The 20,225-nt window shown below is 49.3% G+C and overlaps 1 protein-coding gene across 2 annotated transcripts in view; it reads left to right on the top strand.

The window, feature by feature from the left end:
- The window catches only part of LOC115136001 (zinc finger and BTB domain-containing protein 16-A-like), a 191,420-nt gene that overhangs the window by 107,289 nt on the left and 63,906 nt on the right, over positions 1 to 20,225 (top strand). For both annotated transcript variants that reach the window (XM_029671294.2, XM_029671293.2), the window contains exon 4: positions 13,754 to 13,840. In XM_029671294.2, coding sequence (XP_029527154.1) covers positions 13,754 to 13,840 — 87 coding nt within the window. The remainder of the gene's footprint in view (positions 1 to 13,753; positions 13,841 to 20,225) is intronic.

The following is a 20,225-nucleotide window of genomic DNA, read 5'->3' as shown; positions in this document are numbered from 1 at the left end:
AGCAGTCATCATAGAGAATGCATGGCTTTCTGTTTGTGTCATGGTATTAGCAGTCATCATAGAGAATGCATGGCTTTCTGTTTGTGTAATGGTATTAGCAGTCATCATAGAGAATGCATGGCTTTCTGTTTGTGTAATGGTATTAGCAGTCATCATAGAGAATGCATGGCTTTCTGTTTGTGTAATGGTATTAGCAGTCATCATAGAGAATGCATGGCTTTCTGTTTGTGTAATGGTATTCGGGAAATGTGCCATGTCAGACCTGACCACCATTCCAAACTTCATTGGGTGTGCATCCTTCAATTATGTGACAATCAGTTAACCTTGTAAAAGTTCTACGTACATAGTTGCCATTGCTGTCAAGCAAACAGCATTTCGTTGTATGGAGAAATGCTGGAATGTTCTCTGGTTAAGACCCATGCTTACTCTCAATGCAATATGTTCTTGGTCATTTCTTATGAATTAAAATATATTTATAAAATTACATTCCCCCAAAAATCTGCGAGTCTGATGAGATATTTGTGATGGAAATAAACTATCACAATGCCGACAGTGGAAAAGAAAACATGATTTGTTTGTCACGTAAAGAGCCGTAAAAATAAATATCCTCCGAGGCATGACATTTAATGTATTATGTAAGTTGGACGATAGCTTTGGAAACTTCTAGATCCATTTCTCAGCGCAGATTAGAGAGCTATGAATCCCATTTATGGTAGAGGCTCCCTCATAAAAAGCTTTTTGAAACTTTTAGATTTTCGGGATGAAGAGAGAATGAACCTGCTAAGCAAAGATCCGCCGGCGGCGCTTTCATGTGTATATATATCAAATCAAAAAAAGACAGGAAAAGAATAAGATAAAGGCACTTCCAAAGCCATCTGGAAGTAGCCAGGACATACAAGGCTTGCTTTTATGCTGCTAATTCCACTTGGTGCAGCATAAAAGCAGAGCGTAGATATTGTGTTATAACTGTTGCAAACATGTAAATGGCCCCGGAATACTAATCTTGGTGGTCAGGCCGAGGGAGGATCATTTTTGACTGGAGTAAACAGGCTGTAGTTTGGGGCTCCAGAAGCCTCTCCGAGGAGATGCTACTGCTCTCTGTTAAATGTATGAGCCTGGACTAGCCAGTTGGCCCTTTTCAGGTCTGAGCACAGTCAATGGAGCTACTATACTATCCATCCAGGTGTCAAAAACCTAGTTATACATTTGGTATTTTCTTAGTATCCCCATTAGCTGTTGCGAAAGCAGCAGCTACTCTTCCTGGGGTCCACATGAAACATGACATAATACAGAACATTAGCAGACAAGAACAGCTCAAGGACAAAACTACATCAAAAGGATCAACTCCCCTTTCAGCTGTACAGTGGCAGCTTGGCCTATTTTTGCCCAGCTGATTCTTGGCCTTTGTTGGCTCTCGGCCGGTGGCCTGTCATGTTCGGTTCTATCGTCACTATATCTGGGTCCTGTGGTGCACGGCAGAGTGACTGACTGGGAGATGCTGAAAAGGAAGAGGGCAGTAGATCTGAAATGTGTGGCAGGACATTGTAAAAAAGTTTTAGTGAGGAACTTAATGGTCTGTCACACGGTCCACTTTTGTAAAGAAGTGAATTTTCTCTATTTTCCATTTCTCACGCTACTTTTTCCTTCCCTTTTCTACTTTTTTTGCTAGGAAAGATTATGGCTCAGTCCCCCCGTCCCCCCCTCTCAGAAAAACAATGACATCATGGAAAGAGCAAGCAGCAAACTCCTTTTGTGTCATTTGGCAAACACCTCGGCCAAAGATGAAGGTTTTTAGACTATTTGAATACTTTTACATGTAGAATTTGTAGAATTGATTTGACATCCTGTTTGAAGTTATGGCTATAAAACTTTAAACGTACGCTTAATGGGGTGTAAATATATTTTGGGATACAAGCTAAATAAGAATGTAAATCAGTGCACCTAAGTGCAGTTAAACGCTGCATGTTTTCTACATTTCCAGTTGCTCTGGTTTTTGGATTTCTGATAGTCTCCGCTTAGCCATATCGGCAGTTTGTTTCTGTTGGCTCGCAACCATGTTCTCCTAGCTGGACACTTCAGACGTCCACATATTTCAGACTGTTCTCGTCATTTAGGGATATTCTCTATTAATGATGTTCAACTGATACCTGATTCAACTGATAACTGATACAAATCTTCAGGTACATAGAGTCCCTTTGTTGTTGGCAATGCATTACGGAAACTCTCACAACCCCATTGAAAACGAATGGGCTTGTGCATTTTTAAGTTTATCTGTTTACATTTTTGTCTGTCTTCCCTCCCAAAAACAAAGATTTTCCCTCCTTTTCCCTGTGTCACATTCACTGTCCCAGAGGTCATTGTGTTGCCTGCTGTCCCCTCCCCCCAGGCATTCTGACTCTACTCTGGCCTTAATAAACCCAGGAGTGTCTTTGACAACGTGTGACTTGAAAGCAGGAAATAATGGGCCCTAAATACTAAATCTTTACAGGTTATTGACCTGTGGAGAAAACACGTATGCAGCTCTATGCTCTATGCTCTATGCTCTGCCATCGTTTGTTTCCCCTTTCCAGCCCTATAGACATTTTGTTTCACTGTAGGACTTATTTGTCTACGGCTTCTGAACCAAGTGCTCATGCCATCTTACTGGGTGAAATACAGCAACACATGGTTGTCTTTTGTGGCTGCAGCTTGTTCTCTCTTGTTAAATGTGAATACCAGGTTGCCCTGTCTTTAGTTGCTTTTTAGTTGCTGAACTCTTATGTTGCTGGTTACTTTTGCCTGGTACTGTTAAAAGGCATCTGTTGGACCCGTCTTCACAGTTACCTTTTTCCCCAGGCAGAATATAAAAACTGTCAAATGACAGCCCAAACCGCCTTCCTTCCCCCCAGCCTACCATCCCTTTCTCCTTAGCAATAAAGGCACTTACAGCACTGTAAAAACATGTCAATTGCTGTATCCAGTGGGGTTGCTGTATCCAGTGGGGTTGCTGTATCCAGTGGGGTTGCTGTATCCAGTGGGGTTGCTGTATCCAGTGGGGTTGCTGTATCCAGTGGGGTTGCTGTATCCAGTGGGGTTGCTGTATCCAGTGGGGTTGCTGTGTCCAGTGGGGTTGCTGTATCCAGTGGGGTTGCTGTATCCAGTGGGGTTGCTGTATCCAGTGGGGTTGCTGTATCCAGTGGGGTTGCTGTATCCAGTGGGGTTGCTGTATCCAGTGGGGTTGCTGTATCCAGTGGGGTTGCTGTATCCAGTGGGGTTGCTGTATCCAGTGGGGTTGCTGTATCCAGTGGGGTTGCTGTATCCAGTGGGGTTGCTGTATCCAGTGGGGTTGCTGTCCAGTGGGGTTGCCAGTGGGGTTGCTGTATCCAGTGGGGTTGCTGTATCCAGTGGGGTTGCTGTATCCAGTGGGGTTGCTGTATCCAGTGGGGTTGCTGTATCCAGTGGGGTTGCTGTATCCAGTGGGGTTGCTGTATCCAGTGGGGTTGCTGTATCCAGTGGGGTTGCTGTATCCAGTGGGGTTGCTGTATCCAGTGGGGTTGCTGTATCCAGTGGGGTTGCTGTATCCAGTGGGGTTGCTGTATCCAGTGGGGTTGCTGTATCCAGTGGGGTTGCTGTGTCCAGTGGGGTTGCTGTATCCAGTGGGGTTGCTGTGTCCAGTGGGGTTGCTGTATCCAGTGGGGTTGCTGTGTCCAGTGGGGTTGCTGTATCCAGTGGGGTTGCTGTATCCAGTGGGGTTGCTGTGTCCAGTGGGGTTGCTGTATCCAGTGGGGTTGCTGTATCCAGTGGGGTTGCTGTATCCAGTGGGGTTGCTGTATCCAGTGGGGTTGCTGTATCCAGTGGGGTTGCTGTGTCCAGTGGGGTTGCTGTATCCAGTGGGGTTGCTGTATCCAGTGGGGTTGCTGTATCCAGTGGGGTTGCTGTGTCCAGTGGGGTTGCTGTATCCAGTGGGGTTGCTGTATCCAGTGGGGTTGCTGTATCCAGTGGGGTTGCTGTATCCAGTGGGGTTGCTGTATCCAGTGGGGTTGCTGTATCCAGTGGGGTTGCTGTATCCAGTGGGGTTGCTGTATCCAGTGGGGTTGCTGTATCCAGTGGGGTTGCTGTGGCCTGCGGTGGTTGTGGGGACGAGGGTTCACCTTGCGGTCAGACTCAGGTTCTTCTAGAAGAAAGCTGCTGCCTCCCGTCCCGCCGCCAATACCCAACTCCAAGGGCTATTGATCAGCTCCAACATTTCAAATACGTCTTTATGTCCTGGAACATTCCATGACTTTCCCAGGCCAGGGGGGTGACACTGGGTCTGGAGATGTTTGATAGAAAAAACAGGCCCCCACTAATCATGGCTACCGTTGTGAACTGTGGATGTGACGTTTTCAGACGTCTGCATGACACACCGTGGCCTGTCTCTGTTGATTCAATCCCAGATTCACTTGATTTGAGTGCAAAGAGAAAACCACATCACTTGCATCAAACCATTCAAATGAAAGCTGTCTTACCCTAACAATGTACCAACTACTCGAAAGGAAACTCATTCCTAACAGCCGGCCCCAACTGACCTGACATCCACATTAGGAAGTGGAGACCAAGGCTATTAATATCAGGGCCCTTGGCCCTGAGGAATGACCCCTGTGTTAGAGGGAGCAGAGGGGGAACAGGGGCAGCCAGCCGGACTGACTGACCTTCGGGAGGTCCCGTCCTCATTTCCTGCCACTTCACACCAGGAGAGCCCGGGTGGTTCCTCTCTCTGCTCCCGGGCCCAGCTCCCGTTTCTTCCCCAAAGCTTTGAGGCCTTTGTGTCCGAGGGGGAGCATGCCAACATGTTATAACTTAAGAACATCCACTGACCCCCCCTTTGGTGAAAAAAGGGGGTTTAAGGAAAGCCAGAAACACATGAAACATTTTCACCTCTGTGGCAGAGATGGGAGGTGTTGGGGAGGAAGAGTAAGAGGTTGTTTGGTGGGCTGGAAGGGTTTGTTTGTTTTGGCCCAAACAAGGTCGAGGATCAGAATACTGTACTGCCTGAACAAGGCTCTGATGTCAGCCCAGGGGAGAGGAAGGGTTATGTGGACTGAGATGCCCCCGGTCTCCCCAGGGCAAGAGTGCTGAAAATGGCTTCATTGTAGTGAGGAAAAGGACAAGCAACAGAGAGAGGAAGAAAAAACCGTGTCTGTGACCTACTGGACAGACAAATTGGTTTGCAGGCAGAAATGGATTAAGAGTATGGTGACTGATTGTGCTGCAGCGTGTCCATTTTGAGGGTTTGAATTTCGACTGCTTTGGTGTGTGTGTTTTTCCTCTGTGTGCATGCATATGCCCTGACTTTTGGCAAGTCAATATTTGTCTGCTTTCCTTTTCTCTAGACATCCTCGTTCTGAGCAGTAGACCATAAAGCTGTCAAATGTGACCTGAAGATTTTCTCTATCTTCTTTTATTTCCTTTTTCTACTTGTGATAACAATATCATTGTGAACCAGCTAGCCGCTCTCCCATGTCCTTATGGCCAGGATTTGCATGGGGAAAAACACAGGTTTATCTTCTCTTATCTACTGTACAGTGTTTGCTCACACAATCGGTGCAATTCAGAGTTTTTCTCTCTGGGTCTGTGTGTGTGTGCGAATGTGTTGCACGTGTCTGTCTATAACTAGCTTTTTCTAGTTCTGTACATTTCTATATGTGTTTGTTAGTCTGTGTTGTGTGCCCTTGGTCTGTGTGTGCCCTTGGTCTGTGTGTGCCTTGTCTGTGTGTACGTAATGCACTGTGTTTTATGAGAGGAATCCTGATTGTGGCCCCGGATTTTTGTCTTGGTTGATGAAAAAATATGCTGCCTGCGGTACACATCTACTTGAGTGAGGGAACACACAGTTCTGGGCTGTCCTTTCCAATTGGCAGTCTCCGTGCTGTTCTGTGACTGATAAGAGGATAGTGTAAATATAACTGTACAGCACAGCTCGTTACCGCTGAAGGGAGAGGTGAGGGAGGGGAAAGAAGGGAGAGTGTGGTGTCTGTACTGTTCTGACGAAAGAGTGTGTGTGTTTTTATGGATTTTTTGCTGTTTTTTGGTACTGAGTGTAAGTGTCTTACTTAAACCATTTGTGTAGGCTCACTGAACAGCCAGGCTGTGTTTTGTTGTTGCCTGTGTTTGTCTGCTTGAGTATCCCCCCTCTGCCTCTCTCCCTCTCTGCTTCTCTCCCCCTCTGCCTCTCTCTCCTTCTCTGCTTCTCTCTCCCTCTGCTTCTCTCCCCCTCTGCCTCTCTGCTTCTCTCCCCCTCTGCCTCTCTCCCCCTCTGCCTCTCTCCCCCTCTGCCTCTCTCCCCCTCTGCTTCTCTCCCCCTCTGCCTCTCTGCTTCTCTCCCTCTCTGCCTCTCTCCCTCTCTGCCTCTGCTTTCTCTCCCTCTCCCTCTCTGCCTCTCCCTCTCTGCCTCTCTCCCTCTCTGCCTTTGCTTCTCTCCCTCTCTGCTTCTCTCCCCCTCTGCCTCTCTGCTTCTTGCCCTCTCTGCTTCTCTGCTTCTCTCCCTCTCTGCTTCTCTGCTTCTCTCCCCCTCTCCCTCTCTGCCTCTCTCCCTATCCCTCTCTGCCCCTCTCTGCCTCTCTGCTTCTCTCCCCCTCTCCCTCTCTGCCTCTCTCCATCTCCCTCTCTGCCTCTCTCCCCCTATGCCTCTCTCCCCCTATGCCTCTCTCCCCCTATGCCTCTCTCCCCTATGCCTCTCTCCCCTATGCCTCTGCTTCTCTCTCTGCCTCTCTCCCTCTCGGCCTCTGCTCTCTGCCTCTCTGCCTCTCTCCCTCTCTGCCTCTCTCCCTCTCTCCCTCTCTGCCTCTCTCCCTCTCTGCCTGCTCTCTCCTCTCTGCCTCTCTCCCTCTCTGCCTCTCTTCTCCCTCTCTGCCTCTCTCCCTCTCTGCCTCTCTGCCTCTCTTCACTCTCTGCCTCTCTCCATCTCTGCCTCTCTCCTCTCTCTGCCTCTGCTTCTATCCCTCTCTGCCCCTCTGCTTCTCTCCCCCTCTGCTTCTCTCCCCCTCTGCTTCTCTCCCCCTCTGCTTCTTTCCCTCTCTGCTTCTCTCCCCCTCTGCTTCTTTCCCCATCTCCCTCTCTGACTCTCTGCTTCTCTCCCCATCTGCCTCTCTCATTCTCTGCCTCTCTGCCTCTCTCCTCTCTCCCTCTGCCTCTCTCTCCCCTCTGCTTCTATCCCTCTCTGCCTCTCTGCTTCTCTCCCCCTCTGCTTCTTTCCCCCTCTGCTTCTTTCTCCCCTCTGCTTCTTTCCCCCTCTGCTTCTCTGCTTCTCTCCCCTCTGCCTCTCTGCTTCTCTCCCCCTCTGCTTCTTTCCCCATCTCCCTCTCTTCTCTCCCCTCTCTGCTTCTCTCCCCCTCTGCCTCTCTGCTTCATTCCCTCTCTGCCTCTCTGCTCTCTCTCCCCTCTGCTTCTTTCCCCATCTCCCTCTCCTCTGACTCTCCCTCTCTGCTTCTCACCCCATCTGCCTCTCTCCCTCTCTGCTTCTCCCCCATCTGCCTCTCTCTCTGCCTCTCCCTCCCTCTCTGCCTCTCTCCCTCTCTCTCCCTCTCTGCCTCTCTCCCTCTCTCTCTGCCTCTCTCTCCCTCTCTGCCTCTCTGCTTCTCTCCCTCTCTGCCTCTCTGCTTCTCTCCCCATCTGCCTCTCTCCCTCTCTGCTTCTCCCCCATCTGCCCTCTCTCTCCTCTCTGCTTCTCTCCCCATCTGCCTCTCTCTCCTCTCTGCTCCACCCCCCCATCTCCCTCCCTCTCTGCTTCTCCCCCCTCTCCCTCTCTGCTTCTCCCCCATCTGCCTCTCTCCCTCTCTCCCTCTCTGCCTCTCTCTCCCTCTCTCCCTCTCTCCCTCTCTGCCTCTCTCCCTCTCTGCCTCTGCTTCTCTCTGCCCCTCTGCCTCTCCCCATCTCCCTCTCGGACTCTCTGCTTCTCTCCCCATCTGCCTCTCTCCCCCTCTGCCTCCCTCCCTCTCTGCCTCTGCTTCTCTCCCCTTCTGCTTCTCTCCTTCTCTGCTTCTCTCCCCCTCCCTCCCCTCTGCCTCTCTGCCCCTCTGCCTCTCTCCCTCTCTGCTTCTCTCCCCATCTCCCCCTCTGCTTCTCTCTCTCCCCTCTGCTTCTCTGATTCTCTCCCCCTGCTTCTCTCCCCCTCCTTCTCTCTCCCCCTCTGCCTCTCTCCCCCTCTGCCTCTGCCCCTCTGCCTCTCTGCCTCCCCCTCTGCCTCTCTCCCCTCTGCCTCTCTCCCCCTCTGCTTCTCTCCCTCTCTGCCTCTCTCTCCTCTCTGCCTCTGCCTCTCTCCCCTCTCTCTCTCCCCTCTGCTCTGCCTCTCTCCCCTCTGCCTCTTCTCCCCCTCTGCCTCTCTCCCCCTCTGCCTCTCTCCCCCTCTGCCTCTCTCCCCCTCTGCCTCTCTGCTTCTCTCCCTCTCTGCCTCTCTGCCTCTCTCCCTCTCTGCCTCTGCTTCTCTCCCCCTCTGCTTCTCTCCCCCTCCCTCTCCCCCTCTGCCTCTCCCCCTCTGCCTCTCTCCCCCTCTGCCTCTCTCCCCCTCTGCCTCTCTCCCCCTCTGCCTCTCTCCCCCTCTCCCTCTCTCCCTCTCTCTCCCTCTCTGCCTCTCTGCCTCTCTGCCTCTCTCCCTCTCTGCCTCTCTGCCTCTGCTTCTCTCTCCCTCTCCCTCTCTGCCTCTCCCTCTCTGCCTCTCCCTCTCTGCCTCTCTCCCTCTCTGCCTTTGCTTCTCTCCCTCTCTGCTTCTCTCCCCCTCTGCTTCTTTCCCCATCTCCCTCTCGGACTCTCTGCTTCTCTCCCCCTCTGCCTCTCTGCTTCTTGCCCTCTCTGCTTCTCTGCTTCTCTCCCCCTCTCCCTCTCTGCCCCTCTGCTTCTCTGCTTCTCTCCCCCTCTCCCTCTCTGCCCCTCTGCTTCTCTGCTTCTCTCCCCCTCTCCCTCTCTGCCCCTCTCCCTCTCTGCTTCTCTCCCCCTCTCCCTCTCTGCCTCTCTCCATCTCCCTCTCTGCCTCTCTCCCCCTATGCCTCTCTCCCCTATGCCTCTCTCCCCTATGCCTCTCTCCCCCTATGCCTCTGCTTCTCTCTCTGCCTCTCTGCCTCTCTGCCTCTCTGCCTCTCTCCCTCTCTCCCTCTCCCTCTCTCCCTCTCTCCCTCTCTCCCTCTCTGCCTCTCTGCCTCTCTGCCTCTCTCTGCCTCTCTGCCTCTCTCCATCTCTGCCTCTCTCCATCTCTGCCTCTGCTTCTATCCCTCTCTGCTTCTCTCCCCCTCTGCTTCTCTCCCCCTCTGCTTCTTTCCCTCTCTGCTTCTCTCCCCCTCTGCTTCTTTCCCCATCTCCCTCTCTGACTCTCTGCTTCTCTCCCCATCTGCCTCTCTCATTCTCTGCCTCTCTCCCTCTCTCCCTCTCTCCCTCTCTGCCTCTCTGCCTCTCTCCATCTCCATCTCTGCCTCTGCTTCTCTCCCCTCTGCTTCTATCCCTCTCTGCCTCTCTGCTTCTCTCCCCCTCTGCTTCTTTCCCCCTCTGCTTCTTTCCCCCTCTGCTTCTCTCCCCCTCTGCCTCTCTGCTTCTCTCCCCCTCTGCTTCTTTCCCCATCTCCCTCTCGGACTCTCTGCTTCTCTCCCCCTCTGCCTCTCTGCTTCTCTCCCCTCTGCTTCTTTCCCCATCTCCCTCTCCGACTCTCTGCTTCTCTCCCCATCTGCCTCTCTCCCTCTCTGCTTCTCTCCCCATCTCTGCCTCTCTCCCTCCCTCTGCTTCTCCCCCATCTGCCTCTCTCCCTCTCTGCCTCTCTCCCTCTCTGCTTCTCTCCCCCTCTGCCTCTCTGCTTCTCTCCCCCTCTGCTTCTTTCCCCATCTCCCCTCCGACTCTCTGCTTCTCTCCCCATCTGCCTCTCTCCCTCTCTGCTTCTCCCCCATCTGCCTCTCTCCCTCTCTGCTTCTCCCCCCATCTGCCTCTCTCCCTCTCTGCCTCTCTCCCTCTCTGCCTCTGCTTCTCTCCCCCTCTGCTTCTCTCCCCATCTCCCTCTCAGACTCTCTGCTTCTCTCCCCATCTGCCTCTCTCCCCATCTGCCTCTCTCCCCCTCTGCCTCTCTCCCCCTCTGCCTCTCTCCCCCTCTGCCTCTCTCCCTCTCTGCCTCTCTCCCCCTCTGCCTCTCTCCCTCTCTGCTTCTCTCCCCATCTGCCTCTCTGCTTCTCTCCCCCTCTGATTCTCTCCCCCTCTGCATTGCAGGCTGAGGGCTGGCTCTGTGTGGCTGGTTGGTGTTGTGGTGGGGCTCCATTAGATTGGGTTAGCTCAGACACCGTGTGGTGGGCTACTGGCACTTCCAATCAGGGGTACTCCCTTAAACATCCATGACCACTCCAAGGGAGCATGGAAAGGCGGGACACTACACCTCCCCTTCTACTCTGTGCTGTGAGTAGGAGGAGGCAGCATTTCTCTTTTGTTTAGAAATGCCAAAATCCCACTGCCCGCAGCGTTGTGTAATATTTCAGAGGAGGAAGTGAAAAGGGAAGAGTCAGTCTGTGGCACGTGGCACAACCCCCCCACTCCCCCTCCTTTTACTTGGGTTATTCGAAGCAACAGTTGTGCAAGGCCCATTATGTCAGGTTAGGGCACGGTTGTGGCAACTTGGAGGGAGGCTGGGGAGAGAGGAAGCAACAGTTATGTCAGGTTAGGGCACGGTTGTGGCACCTTGGAGGGAGGCTGGGGAGAGAGGAAGCAACAGTTATGTCAGGTTAGGGCACGGTTGTGGCAACTTGGAGGGAGGCTGGGGAGAGAGGAAGCAACAGTTATGTCAGGTTAGGGCACGGTTGTGGCAACTTGGAGGGAGGCTGGGGAGAGAGGAAGCAACAGTTATGTCAGGTTAGGGCCCGGTTGTGGCAACTTGGAGGGAGGCTGGGGAGAGAGGAAGCAGGAGTTATGTCAGGTTAGGGCACGGTTGTGGCAACTTGGAGGGAGGCTGGGGAGAGAGGAAGCAGGAGTTATGTCAGGTTAGGGCACGGTTGTGGCAACTTGGAGGAGGCTGGGGCAACAGTTATGTCAGGTTAACGGTTGTGGCAACTTGGAGGAGGCTGGGGAGAGAGGAAGCAACAGTTATGTCAGGTTAGGGCACGGTTGTGGCAACTTGGAGGAGGCTGGGGAGAGAGGAAGCAACAGTTATGTCAGGTTAGGGCACGGTTGTGGCAACTTGGAGGGAGGCTGGGGAGAGAGGAAGCAGGAGTTATGTCAGGTTAGGGCACGTTTGTGGCAACTTGGAGGGAGGCTGGGGAGAGAGGAAGCAGGAGTTATGTCAGGTTAGGGCACGTTTGTGGCAACTTGGAGGGAGGCTGGGGAGAGAGGAAGCAACAGTTATGTCAGGTTAGGGCACGGTTGTGGCAACTTGGAGGGAGGCTGGGGAGAGAGGAAGCAACAGTTATGTCAGGTTAGGGCACGGTTGTGGCAACTTGGAGGGAGGCTGGGGAGAGAGGAAGCAGGAGTTATGTCACGTTTGTGGCAACTTGGAGGGAGGCTGCAGGAGTTGTTGGAGAACAATTATTTTATAGCCACTTCTTTCTCTCCCTCTTTTTTTCTCTCTCTGGAGAGGCAAGCAGTTATTTTGAGCAGCAGAGTTGGTGCTGCCACGGCACTACCCAGGGGCAGAGGGTCGGGGGGAGAAGGGAAGGATGGTGCCAGAGTGCCAGGGAGGAGTTTTCTCTCACCCCTCGTCCCCTCCCTTCTCCTCTCCTCTGTCCGGCTAACAAGATGCCTTCTATTGATCAAAGGGAAATAAGAAAGGAGGTGAAAATGTATCACTATAATTTGTGTTAGGGTTTTTCTGAGGCCCCCAGAATGGTTCCTCCTTGCCTGCTGGGTGGCTGGCTGACTGTGTGCTGTGGCTTCTCTATCGGTCCTACTCCCCGCTCAGACAGTAATGAGCCACACCAATGAGGTGCCACAGAGGTTTTGTCCTCATAGAGACACGGCATCACGCTGCCACTTCCTCTAAGAATTTATGTCCATGTGCCGTGGTGAATACTCCATCGTGAGCCTGTTTAGTACACGGCTTCGGCCTCCCTGGGGAGGGGTTAGAGTGTTGCGCCATCTGTGGTGCCCCGGTTCACTAACTCTACACTGTGCTAGCTCCACCCAGGTAAAGACTGTATTGGCTCATGGTTACAGTACGTTGACTGAAACAAACAATCAACTAAAGCATTTTAGTCCGTGTTAAGGCAAGGTGTTTTTCTAGACCATGTGACCCAACCAGGAAAAACTATTGGCTCTATAATATCCAATCATCTCCATTGGTCTCTGGAAGAAGCAGGGGGAGCTGATTTTATTAATGCAAATTTAAAATGAGATACTCTGTCTAAATCTCACCTGAACATGGTTCCCTCTCCAAAGGTTAAGTATTTATTTTAACGGACTAATTTGACCATATGTTCAACTCTGCATTAAACATCCCTGGCCATACGCTATATTAAAATATGCATAACATCAAGAGTATTACTTTGGCAATGTTTTACTGAAGGCCATATTTCAGTGAAAAAGTACCTATATTAACTATGGTTCGGTGGTATCCAGATTGTCATACCGTCAAAAAGTTCCTGTACTGAGTATTCGGTATTATCAGCAGTAAAAACAAGGGCCGCTATTTCTTTCCATTAAAAAAAAAAACGTTTTACAAATTCACGCACAAAACTAATTTAGGCAGCAGGGATCTTGATCTAGGAGTCGATTGATTTGTCTCTGCTGTAACCAATAAGCTTGATCTTGCAAGCTAGCCACTTAACTAGCAAGTTATCACACCAAATGCATAGCTAGAGCCCTGAGCTGTAGATATTTTATTTGGGACATCTTGTATTTTTTACAATATTGAAAAACATACGGTACCGACCAAGTCTAACATTGACTAATGCCTTGTGCTGTGAGTGTGTGAAATGACAGTTAAGGTCAAGTACAATATCTAATACAGTAAATACTTGTGTTGCGTAAGTTGTAACTGGCAAATTTAGAACTCTACCGTGTCCATCATGTGTCAGTGTAACTTGTCTTCCTCAGACTTATAGTGCAGCTGTTTTGTAATATCACTGTTTGTCGTTACGAAACCGACACCCAGTTTGTCTCCATCTCTAAGACAAAAAAAGTGATCTTAGTATTGACTTCCTGTTATGATTTGCTGCTGCTGGAGGGTGTCGTAACCCTTGGAGACATTGCCAAGAACAGAACAGCCAATGTCTAGTTTAGCGTTCTCTGTGTCCTGGGATCAGGATCACACAGGAACACAGAACATAACTGTTTGATATCTGGGTGGAGCAGGACACAAGTTAGCGAGCTAGCCTAGCGACACCATAAAGCTGTTGACTGGCTGGACCTGAGACATAAAAAAGTTTATTAAACTGAATTAGATTGTAGAAATGCAGTGTGAAGAGGAGAGGCCCAACGTTGGCACACATTTGCATACTGTACTTTTAATGCTGCTCAGACACGATGGGTCTTGTTATTGACATAGTGCTGAACAATACAGGTGTTTCAAAAAAGAGTTTGCTTGTTGCAGGTGTGTGAGAATATTTTTTTAATGATATCTTAAATGGAGAAGAACAACTTGCACACTCCTCTTGGCAGTATCACTTTGTACATTTAAAAAACTACTTTAAATGTCACAAAATCTTATGTCTGTTCCAAAGGTTATGTAATCTTACCACACACATACTATATAGTACATGTATCTACAGTTAGTATAATTCCTACACTGTATTGGGCCTATGTCCATATTAAACACCCTCCTGTCTCCTCTCCTGTGTTGCAGCTGGTGAGAAGGCCATTGTCTGTGACCAGTGTGGGGCCCAGTTCCAGAAGGAGGATGCTCTGGAGGCTCACAGACAGATCCACACAGGTAAGAACCCAGCCACCACCTCTGCTTCAATAAGGCTTTACATGTGTTCCCACCATCACTCTGTGTTAGAGAGAATTGTGTTCTCTTCAGAAGAGTTGCTCCACTCCCACCAGGGTCTTGTACACCATCTAATTCTGTTTGTTGTGTGAGTGTCTACAGTTTGCTCCTGAGGTTAAAGGTCTAACTAAGTCATGTGAAATCGGTCCGATTGATGGCTATAAATAAAACAAAACACAAAAAAGCATTCATTTTGGTGTGCCTAAATGGTCTGAAGCATATCAACTAATAATGTATGCTTGTTGACTTTGTGATATTTTAGTAATTATTAAAATAGTTGTTTTTACACCACAGTGAGTTTATAGTATGCTACGTCTTACTGCTCTTGGCACTGTACCAAGCAGAAAGACCCAGCAGGGACATTACCATATCCAGTGTCACAGCGTTAAAAGCTAGTAACCATGGCTTCCGGTATAAAGCCGAACCCTCTCAGTCATGGTTATAAGCCGGCTGGCTCGTTCCACGGCGAGGTGGGGGTCTGGAAGGTGGAGGTCTGGAATCTTCCCTGGCACACAGGGCTCCCTCAGCCTGACTACACGGGCTGGATGCCAGAGAGGGAGAAGGCGAAGGGACACTCAGACATGGGCTTTACCGTCCAGCTATAGCTAGATGACTCCTGATATCTCCAGGAGTGATAAGTATACATTTTGTGTTTCTCTTTTTTTATTTTTGCTAGCTAGGTCCGTCTACTTTAAGTGCTGTCTGTCTTCCCAGTAGCCTACTTGGTGTGTGAAATGCTCACTGCTCATAACTTGCAGATTGTTGACACATCAACCAGGTTCAAGGGGCAGGGCAATTTATGACTTGTTTTGGTAATCAGTGGCTGTATTGGAGGGGGAGTAGTTTCACCTCTCCTAGGCAATCAGCAATTAGTGTTTGTTCTTCAGTCTCCCCTGGGTTCTCAATGGCAGCTGTAAGTGGAGGTCATGTCAGTGGCGGATTTGTCGCAAAACTAAAACGGTTCTGCCGAGTTGTTTGAGGAAGGAATGCGAGGAAGGCTTCACACCACTCTCTCACTTCAGTCTCACTTCAGCTTGGAACTGCTGATCTGTGGACAAGAACGCCAAGTTCATCTCAGCCTATGCTGCCCTTCAGTCCCTTGACTTTTTGGTCCTGACGGAGACATGGATCACCCCAGAGAACACTGCTACCCCAGCTGCTCTCTTCATCTGACTGTTTTCTGTCATAGTCCGGGAGCATATGGTCACCAGATTTAATTTAATTTCTCTTAAATGGAGATTTTCTCTTTTCTCCCTCTCTCACCTGTCCATCTCCTCATTTGAATTCTATGCTGTCACAATCACTTGTCCAATCAAGCTTAACATTATTGTCATCTATCACCCACCAGGTGCCCTTTAAGAGTTCCTCATTGACACCGTGATAAGCTCATTTCCTGACGATGGCTCTCCGCTCTTTGTACTTGGCGACTTCAACCTCCCGACGTCTGCCTTCGATTCGTTTTTTCCCCAACTCTCTCTTTCCCTTCCTCGCCTCTTTTGACCTCACCCTTTCCCAGTCTCCTCCAACTCACAAGGCAGGCAATATGCTTGACCTCTTCTTTACCAGAAGCTGCTCGCCTACTGATTTCACCACAACTCCTCTCCAGGTCTCTGATCACTACTTTGTTTCCTTTTCTGTCTCCCTTTCCTCCAACCCTAACCACTCAGTCCCTACCCAGATGGTCATGCTCCGTTGTAATCTTCACACTCTCTCTCCCACTCTACTTCCTCTTTTTCTATCCTATCATCTCTTCTTCTGCTAAATCCTTCTCCCTCCTGTCTCCTGATTGTGCCTCTTCAACCCTACTCTCCTCCCTTTCCACATCCTATAACTTGCACTGTCCCATTTCCTCCCAGCTGGCTTGCCCCTCCTGCTCTGTGGCTGAGTGACTCATTGCAAGCTTACACAACAGGGTTGCGGGCAGCTGAGTGAAAATGAAGGAAAACTAAACTTCCAGAGGACCTACCATCCTTCCACTCTCTCCTCTCCTCTGTATCCGGTGATAAAGACACTTTCTACCACTCTAAATTTCAACAGCCTCTAACCCTTTTCCACCTTCTTCTCCCTCCTTAATCCTCCACCCCTCCCCCTCCCTCTCTGCTGATGACTTTGTCAACCACTTTGAAAAAGAGACATCCGAATACTCATTCACTCAGCCTATTGAATCCACTGGTCTTATTCACACAGAACTACCCTATGCCTTGACCTCTTTATCCCCTCTCTCTCCAGATGACATCCTGCGTCTAGTGAGGTCTGGCTGCCCAACAACCTGCCCGCTTGACCCTGTCCTCTCCTCCCTTCTGCAGACCATTTCTAGAAACCTTCTCCCATTCCTTCCCTCATCAACTCATCCCTGACCCCTCTGACTTCAAAATGGCCCAAGTTGCTCCCTTCCTCAAGAAACCAACACTCAACTAATTTGATGTAAACAAAACAATAGAGCTGTATCCCTTCTTTCTTTTCTTTCCAAAACACTTGAGCGTGCTGTCTCTTATCAACTTTCTCATTGTCTCTCTCAGAACCATCTTCTTGACCCTAACCAGTCAGGCTTCAAGATGGGTCACTCAACCGAGACTGCTCTTTTCTGTGTCACAGAGGCTCTCCCGACTGCCTAAGCTGACTCTCTCTCCTCTATTTTCATCCTCTTCGATCTATCTGCTGCCTTCGACACAGTGAACCATAAGATCCTCCTCTCCACCCTCTCAGGGCTGGGCATCTCAGGCTATGCACACTCTTGGATTGCATCCTACTTGGCAGGCCGCTCCTACTAGGTGACATGGAGAGGATATGTGTCTTCACCACGTACTCTCACTACTGGTGTCCTCCAGGGCTCGGTTCTAGGCCCTCTTCTCTCTATACCCTAAGTCACTCGGCTCTGTCATACCCTCACATGGTCTGTCCTATCATTGCTATGCGGATGACACTCAACTACTTGCGTATGTGGCCAATGATTCTTAATTTACAAGAGGTGCAGACTCAAGTTTCCCTCCACTCACATTTGGCACCAGTGGAGCTTGTGTGTGTATGCTGATACTGTAAGGAGGATGACTAGGTGTGTTGTGATTGCTGGACTCCAGAGTGTGGCAGAGATGGGTCACAACCTCCAGTGTGTGTGTGTAGCATTGATGTGTGTAACCTGTGGTTTACTGGGTTACAGCCATTCTATCGCTCCACACTTCTGTGACCGGCCAAACAACAAGCCATCCTCTTTCAGAACTATGGACTGGTAATGTGATCCAAGCTGTGTTGTCCTGTATATCAACCTCAATGCCTTCTCAAGCGGTACACTTTACTCTTCCTTTTTTTGTGAAACAAAAACATTTTCAGTAGATATAGTATTCTTGTACTCCATGTGCCATTGTTAGGGAGATGGTTACTCAATATGTAGGTATTCTCTGTTTTGTTTTTTAAATGGGGGAGGAGCTCCTCTGTGTACCCCAACAGAACCAGAATGGAGTATAACTCAGTATAATGGAGACTGACACCGTCATCCGAGCCTGACCCAAATAACTTCCCGGAGCAATCTGGGTGGCCCCGCATTTTTTGACAGGCATGTCTCGGGGCTAACGCTACTTGAGCTGGCCCCCTATTTGACAGCGGCAGGGGCCATGACCAATTCAGGGTCATATAGTAAAGAGGGGTTAAATGAGGCTAATGATCAGACAGTCATACCAGCAGAAAGTCTAAATATAGAATTCCAGTCTGGAGTAGAAAAATAAGCAAGGGACTTGTCTTCCTGCCTGGGTTTGAAACAGCAGTGAGGCCAGTCTCCCCCGAGACCCACTGGGCTTATATTTTAAAATGTGCTCTAACGCATGGCTAGGCTGATTCGGCTGCTCCATCTCTCAATATGCTCACCCATATGCTTAGCTTTACTCAGTCTACTCGCTCTGGAAAATGGGTTATCACCTAATTCTGATTGTGTGCAGCTCTATGTGTGCCTGTGTGCGAGTGTGGCGATGCATAACTTACTGTACACTGTCAGAAAGGTGATTATTCACACTTTAAACCATTTGGAACACAACATGTATGCATATTATATGCTAACGTTTCCAGGAAGTGTGACTTGTGTAAAGTGAGATTGAGTGAGTAATCACTCTGTTCTGTTCACACTCTCTCTGGTATACAGAAATGTTTGAGTGACACTAAGGTTGTAATGAGTTGAAATATACACCTTTTTCGATGTAAGAAAGGAGCTCCTCTGGGATCTGCGGTGTCCATCTAATGCCAGACAAAACACACTGTTACTTATCAGCAAGAGACCCCCCCCCTCCCTTTTTAACCCCTTCTTCCACAGTCCGGTGGTTGTGTGACTCTGTGTTGCACTCGCTATGTAAATAGTTCATGACCGTCGGCATGGAGGTGGTGTTTATGATGGCCAGAGTTTTGCGTGGCGTTGTAAACATCCAGGTCTCAGTTTCCCGCTGGCAGCGCAGGCAGGCTTGGCCAGCAGAGAGGGTATAGAAGGGCAAAGGGCTGGGGCCGGTTCTCTCCTGTTCCCCTCATGCGATCATCTCTCCGCCGCTGAAATACTCTGTGTTAAACAGTCAAGGATGAATGGCATTCCCGGGAACCGCACCGAGTTTGGAAGAAGTGCATTATGTCACCCCTTGGCTCTCATGTATGAGTTACAAAACGGAGGAATACACAGTTCCCTAACGAGATGTTATAGTCAATTGCTTTTTGTTGTTGCTTTTTTTTTTTTACATGTGCACTGTACACTTGAAACGTTGGCTGACAGATTTGAAATAGATGTAAGATTATAAGAATTATTGTGCAACTTACTTTCTGTAAGGACCACATTTCTTTTTAAAAGCACTTTGTTTTTGTGCAGTGGTCGAACACCAGACAGGGGAAAATATTGTTGACCATCAAAGCCAAATGTTATCTAAGTGTCTGCTTTGCATTATGGGGTGCTGTTCTGAAATGCCCATTTCTGGGGGATGCTGCTCCTTCAACGGGCACTATTGTGGCATCCTGGCTAGTTGATGTCAGAGTTATCAGTTGCAGCAGCTCTTCTTTATCCACTCAGACTCACACTGGTTGGTTGTAAAACAGGACGAATCACAAGCTTCATATTTAGCGTTACTTTGGTATTTGCTCAGGTTAGTTTATATCCCTGTGCATGCGTGTACGGTACTCTGAACCTTTTCACAGTATGTACACATGAAACCTTGAGTAATTGTAAGGGCACGCTACTGTAAAGGAACATGCCGTGTATTTTCTGAACGTTAACATTTTGAAATTAGTATGGCAAACATGACAGTCACTTGTCAATAGAAGAAGTCAAAGAAAATAAACTAATCAAGTTGTTTTGTTGATAGTACCATCTCATTTATCATAAAGCCAATACTATGGCATTAGGCCTCATCTCTTCATCTGAGACTAATTGATTGTGGCCACAGTTTAATATATCTGAATAACACAGTCAGCAGTGTTAGCTGGGGATTTTGAGGTGACATGACTCTGAGAAAAACAACATCATGCGCCTGTGTGGTTACACAGTAGGCTACTGCCCTGCCCTGCCCTGCATTTTTAAGGGCAGTCCAAACTGACTCCCACCTATAATACCTCTGGTATAGCTCCGGAGGGTTCCACCTCACACGGACCTAAGTCACAGTGAGAATCACATTATAGAACCTGACATTGAACAACACTTTTGAACGACACACCTCTCACACAAGCCACATCTTAATGGCTTGGGCTAGTTCTAAGAGAGACTCTAGTCTTGCCAGGAGATCCCATGTCCTAATGTGACTTTTAAGCTTGATTACATGGTATGAATCTCCCCTCAATGCATGTACAGTAGCTAGAGCAAGTTTAACTGCAGGAGGTAATGCACTAGGTTTTTGCCACTCACTAGAGTTCAGTGCAAATACAATAGTGTGATATCCTGGAACAGTGTTGTCTTTTCTGTGCAGATAGAAGGGGAGCAGCCCTGTCAGGACACCATGTGAGCTGTGGCTGAAATGAGTGTTGACAATGCTGTAATGACATGGGGATGGAGAGCTGACGAGCTGACCTGGGAGCAGTGTAGCCGTCTGTAACAGTAACCGCCTTCTATCCACCGACTAACTGGAGACCCTCAGGGACTGTCTCTCGCTCTGCAATATCAGCGCAGGTCATCTTGTCTGCACCATGTTCAACAGGGGGGAAACTCACTTATTGTGCAAATGATCGGAATGGCACCTTCGGTCATTGGTAAAGGCCATCTGATTTGGCCCATGTTTGGGAAGCGAAGCAACGTGTTTTCCATGAGATGGTGGTAGTCCTGTTTATAGACTAGCCATCTGACCCCCCCCCCCCCCCCCCAAGATTCCTGGTCTCA

Source organism: Oncorhynchus nerka, linkage group LG10 (genome assembly GCF_034236695.1).
Source record: "Oncorhynchus nerka isolate Pitt River linkage group LG10, Oner_Uvic_2.0, whole genome shotgun sequence".
Classification (NCBI taxonomy): domain Eukaryota; kingdom Metazoa; phylum Chordata; class Actinopteri; order Salmoniformes; family Salmonidae; genus Oncorhynchus; species Oncorhynchus nerka.
This window is presented reverse-complemented; position numbering and strand designations above follow the sequence as displayed.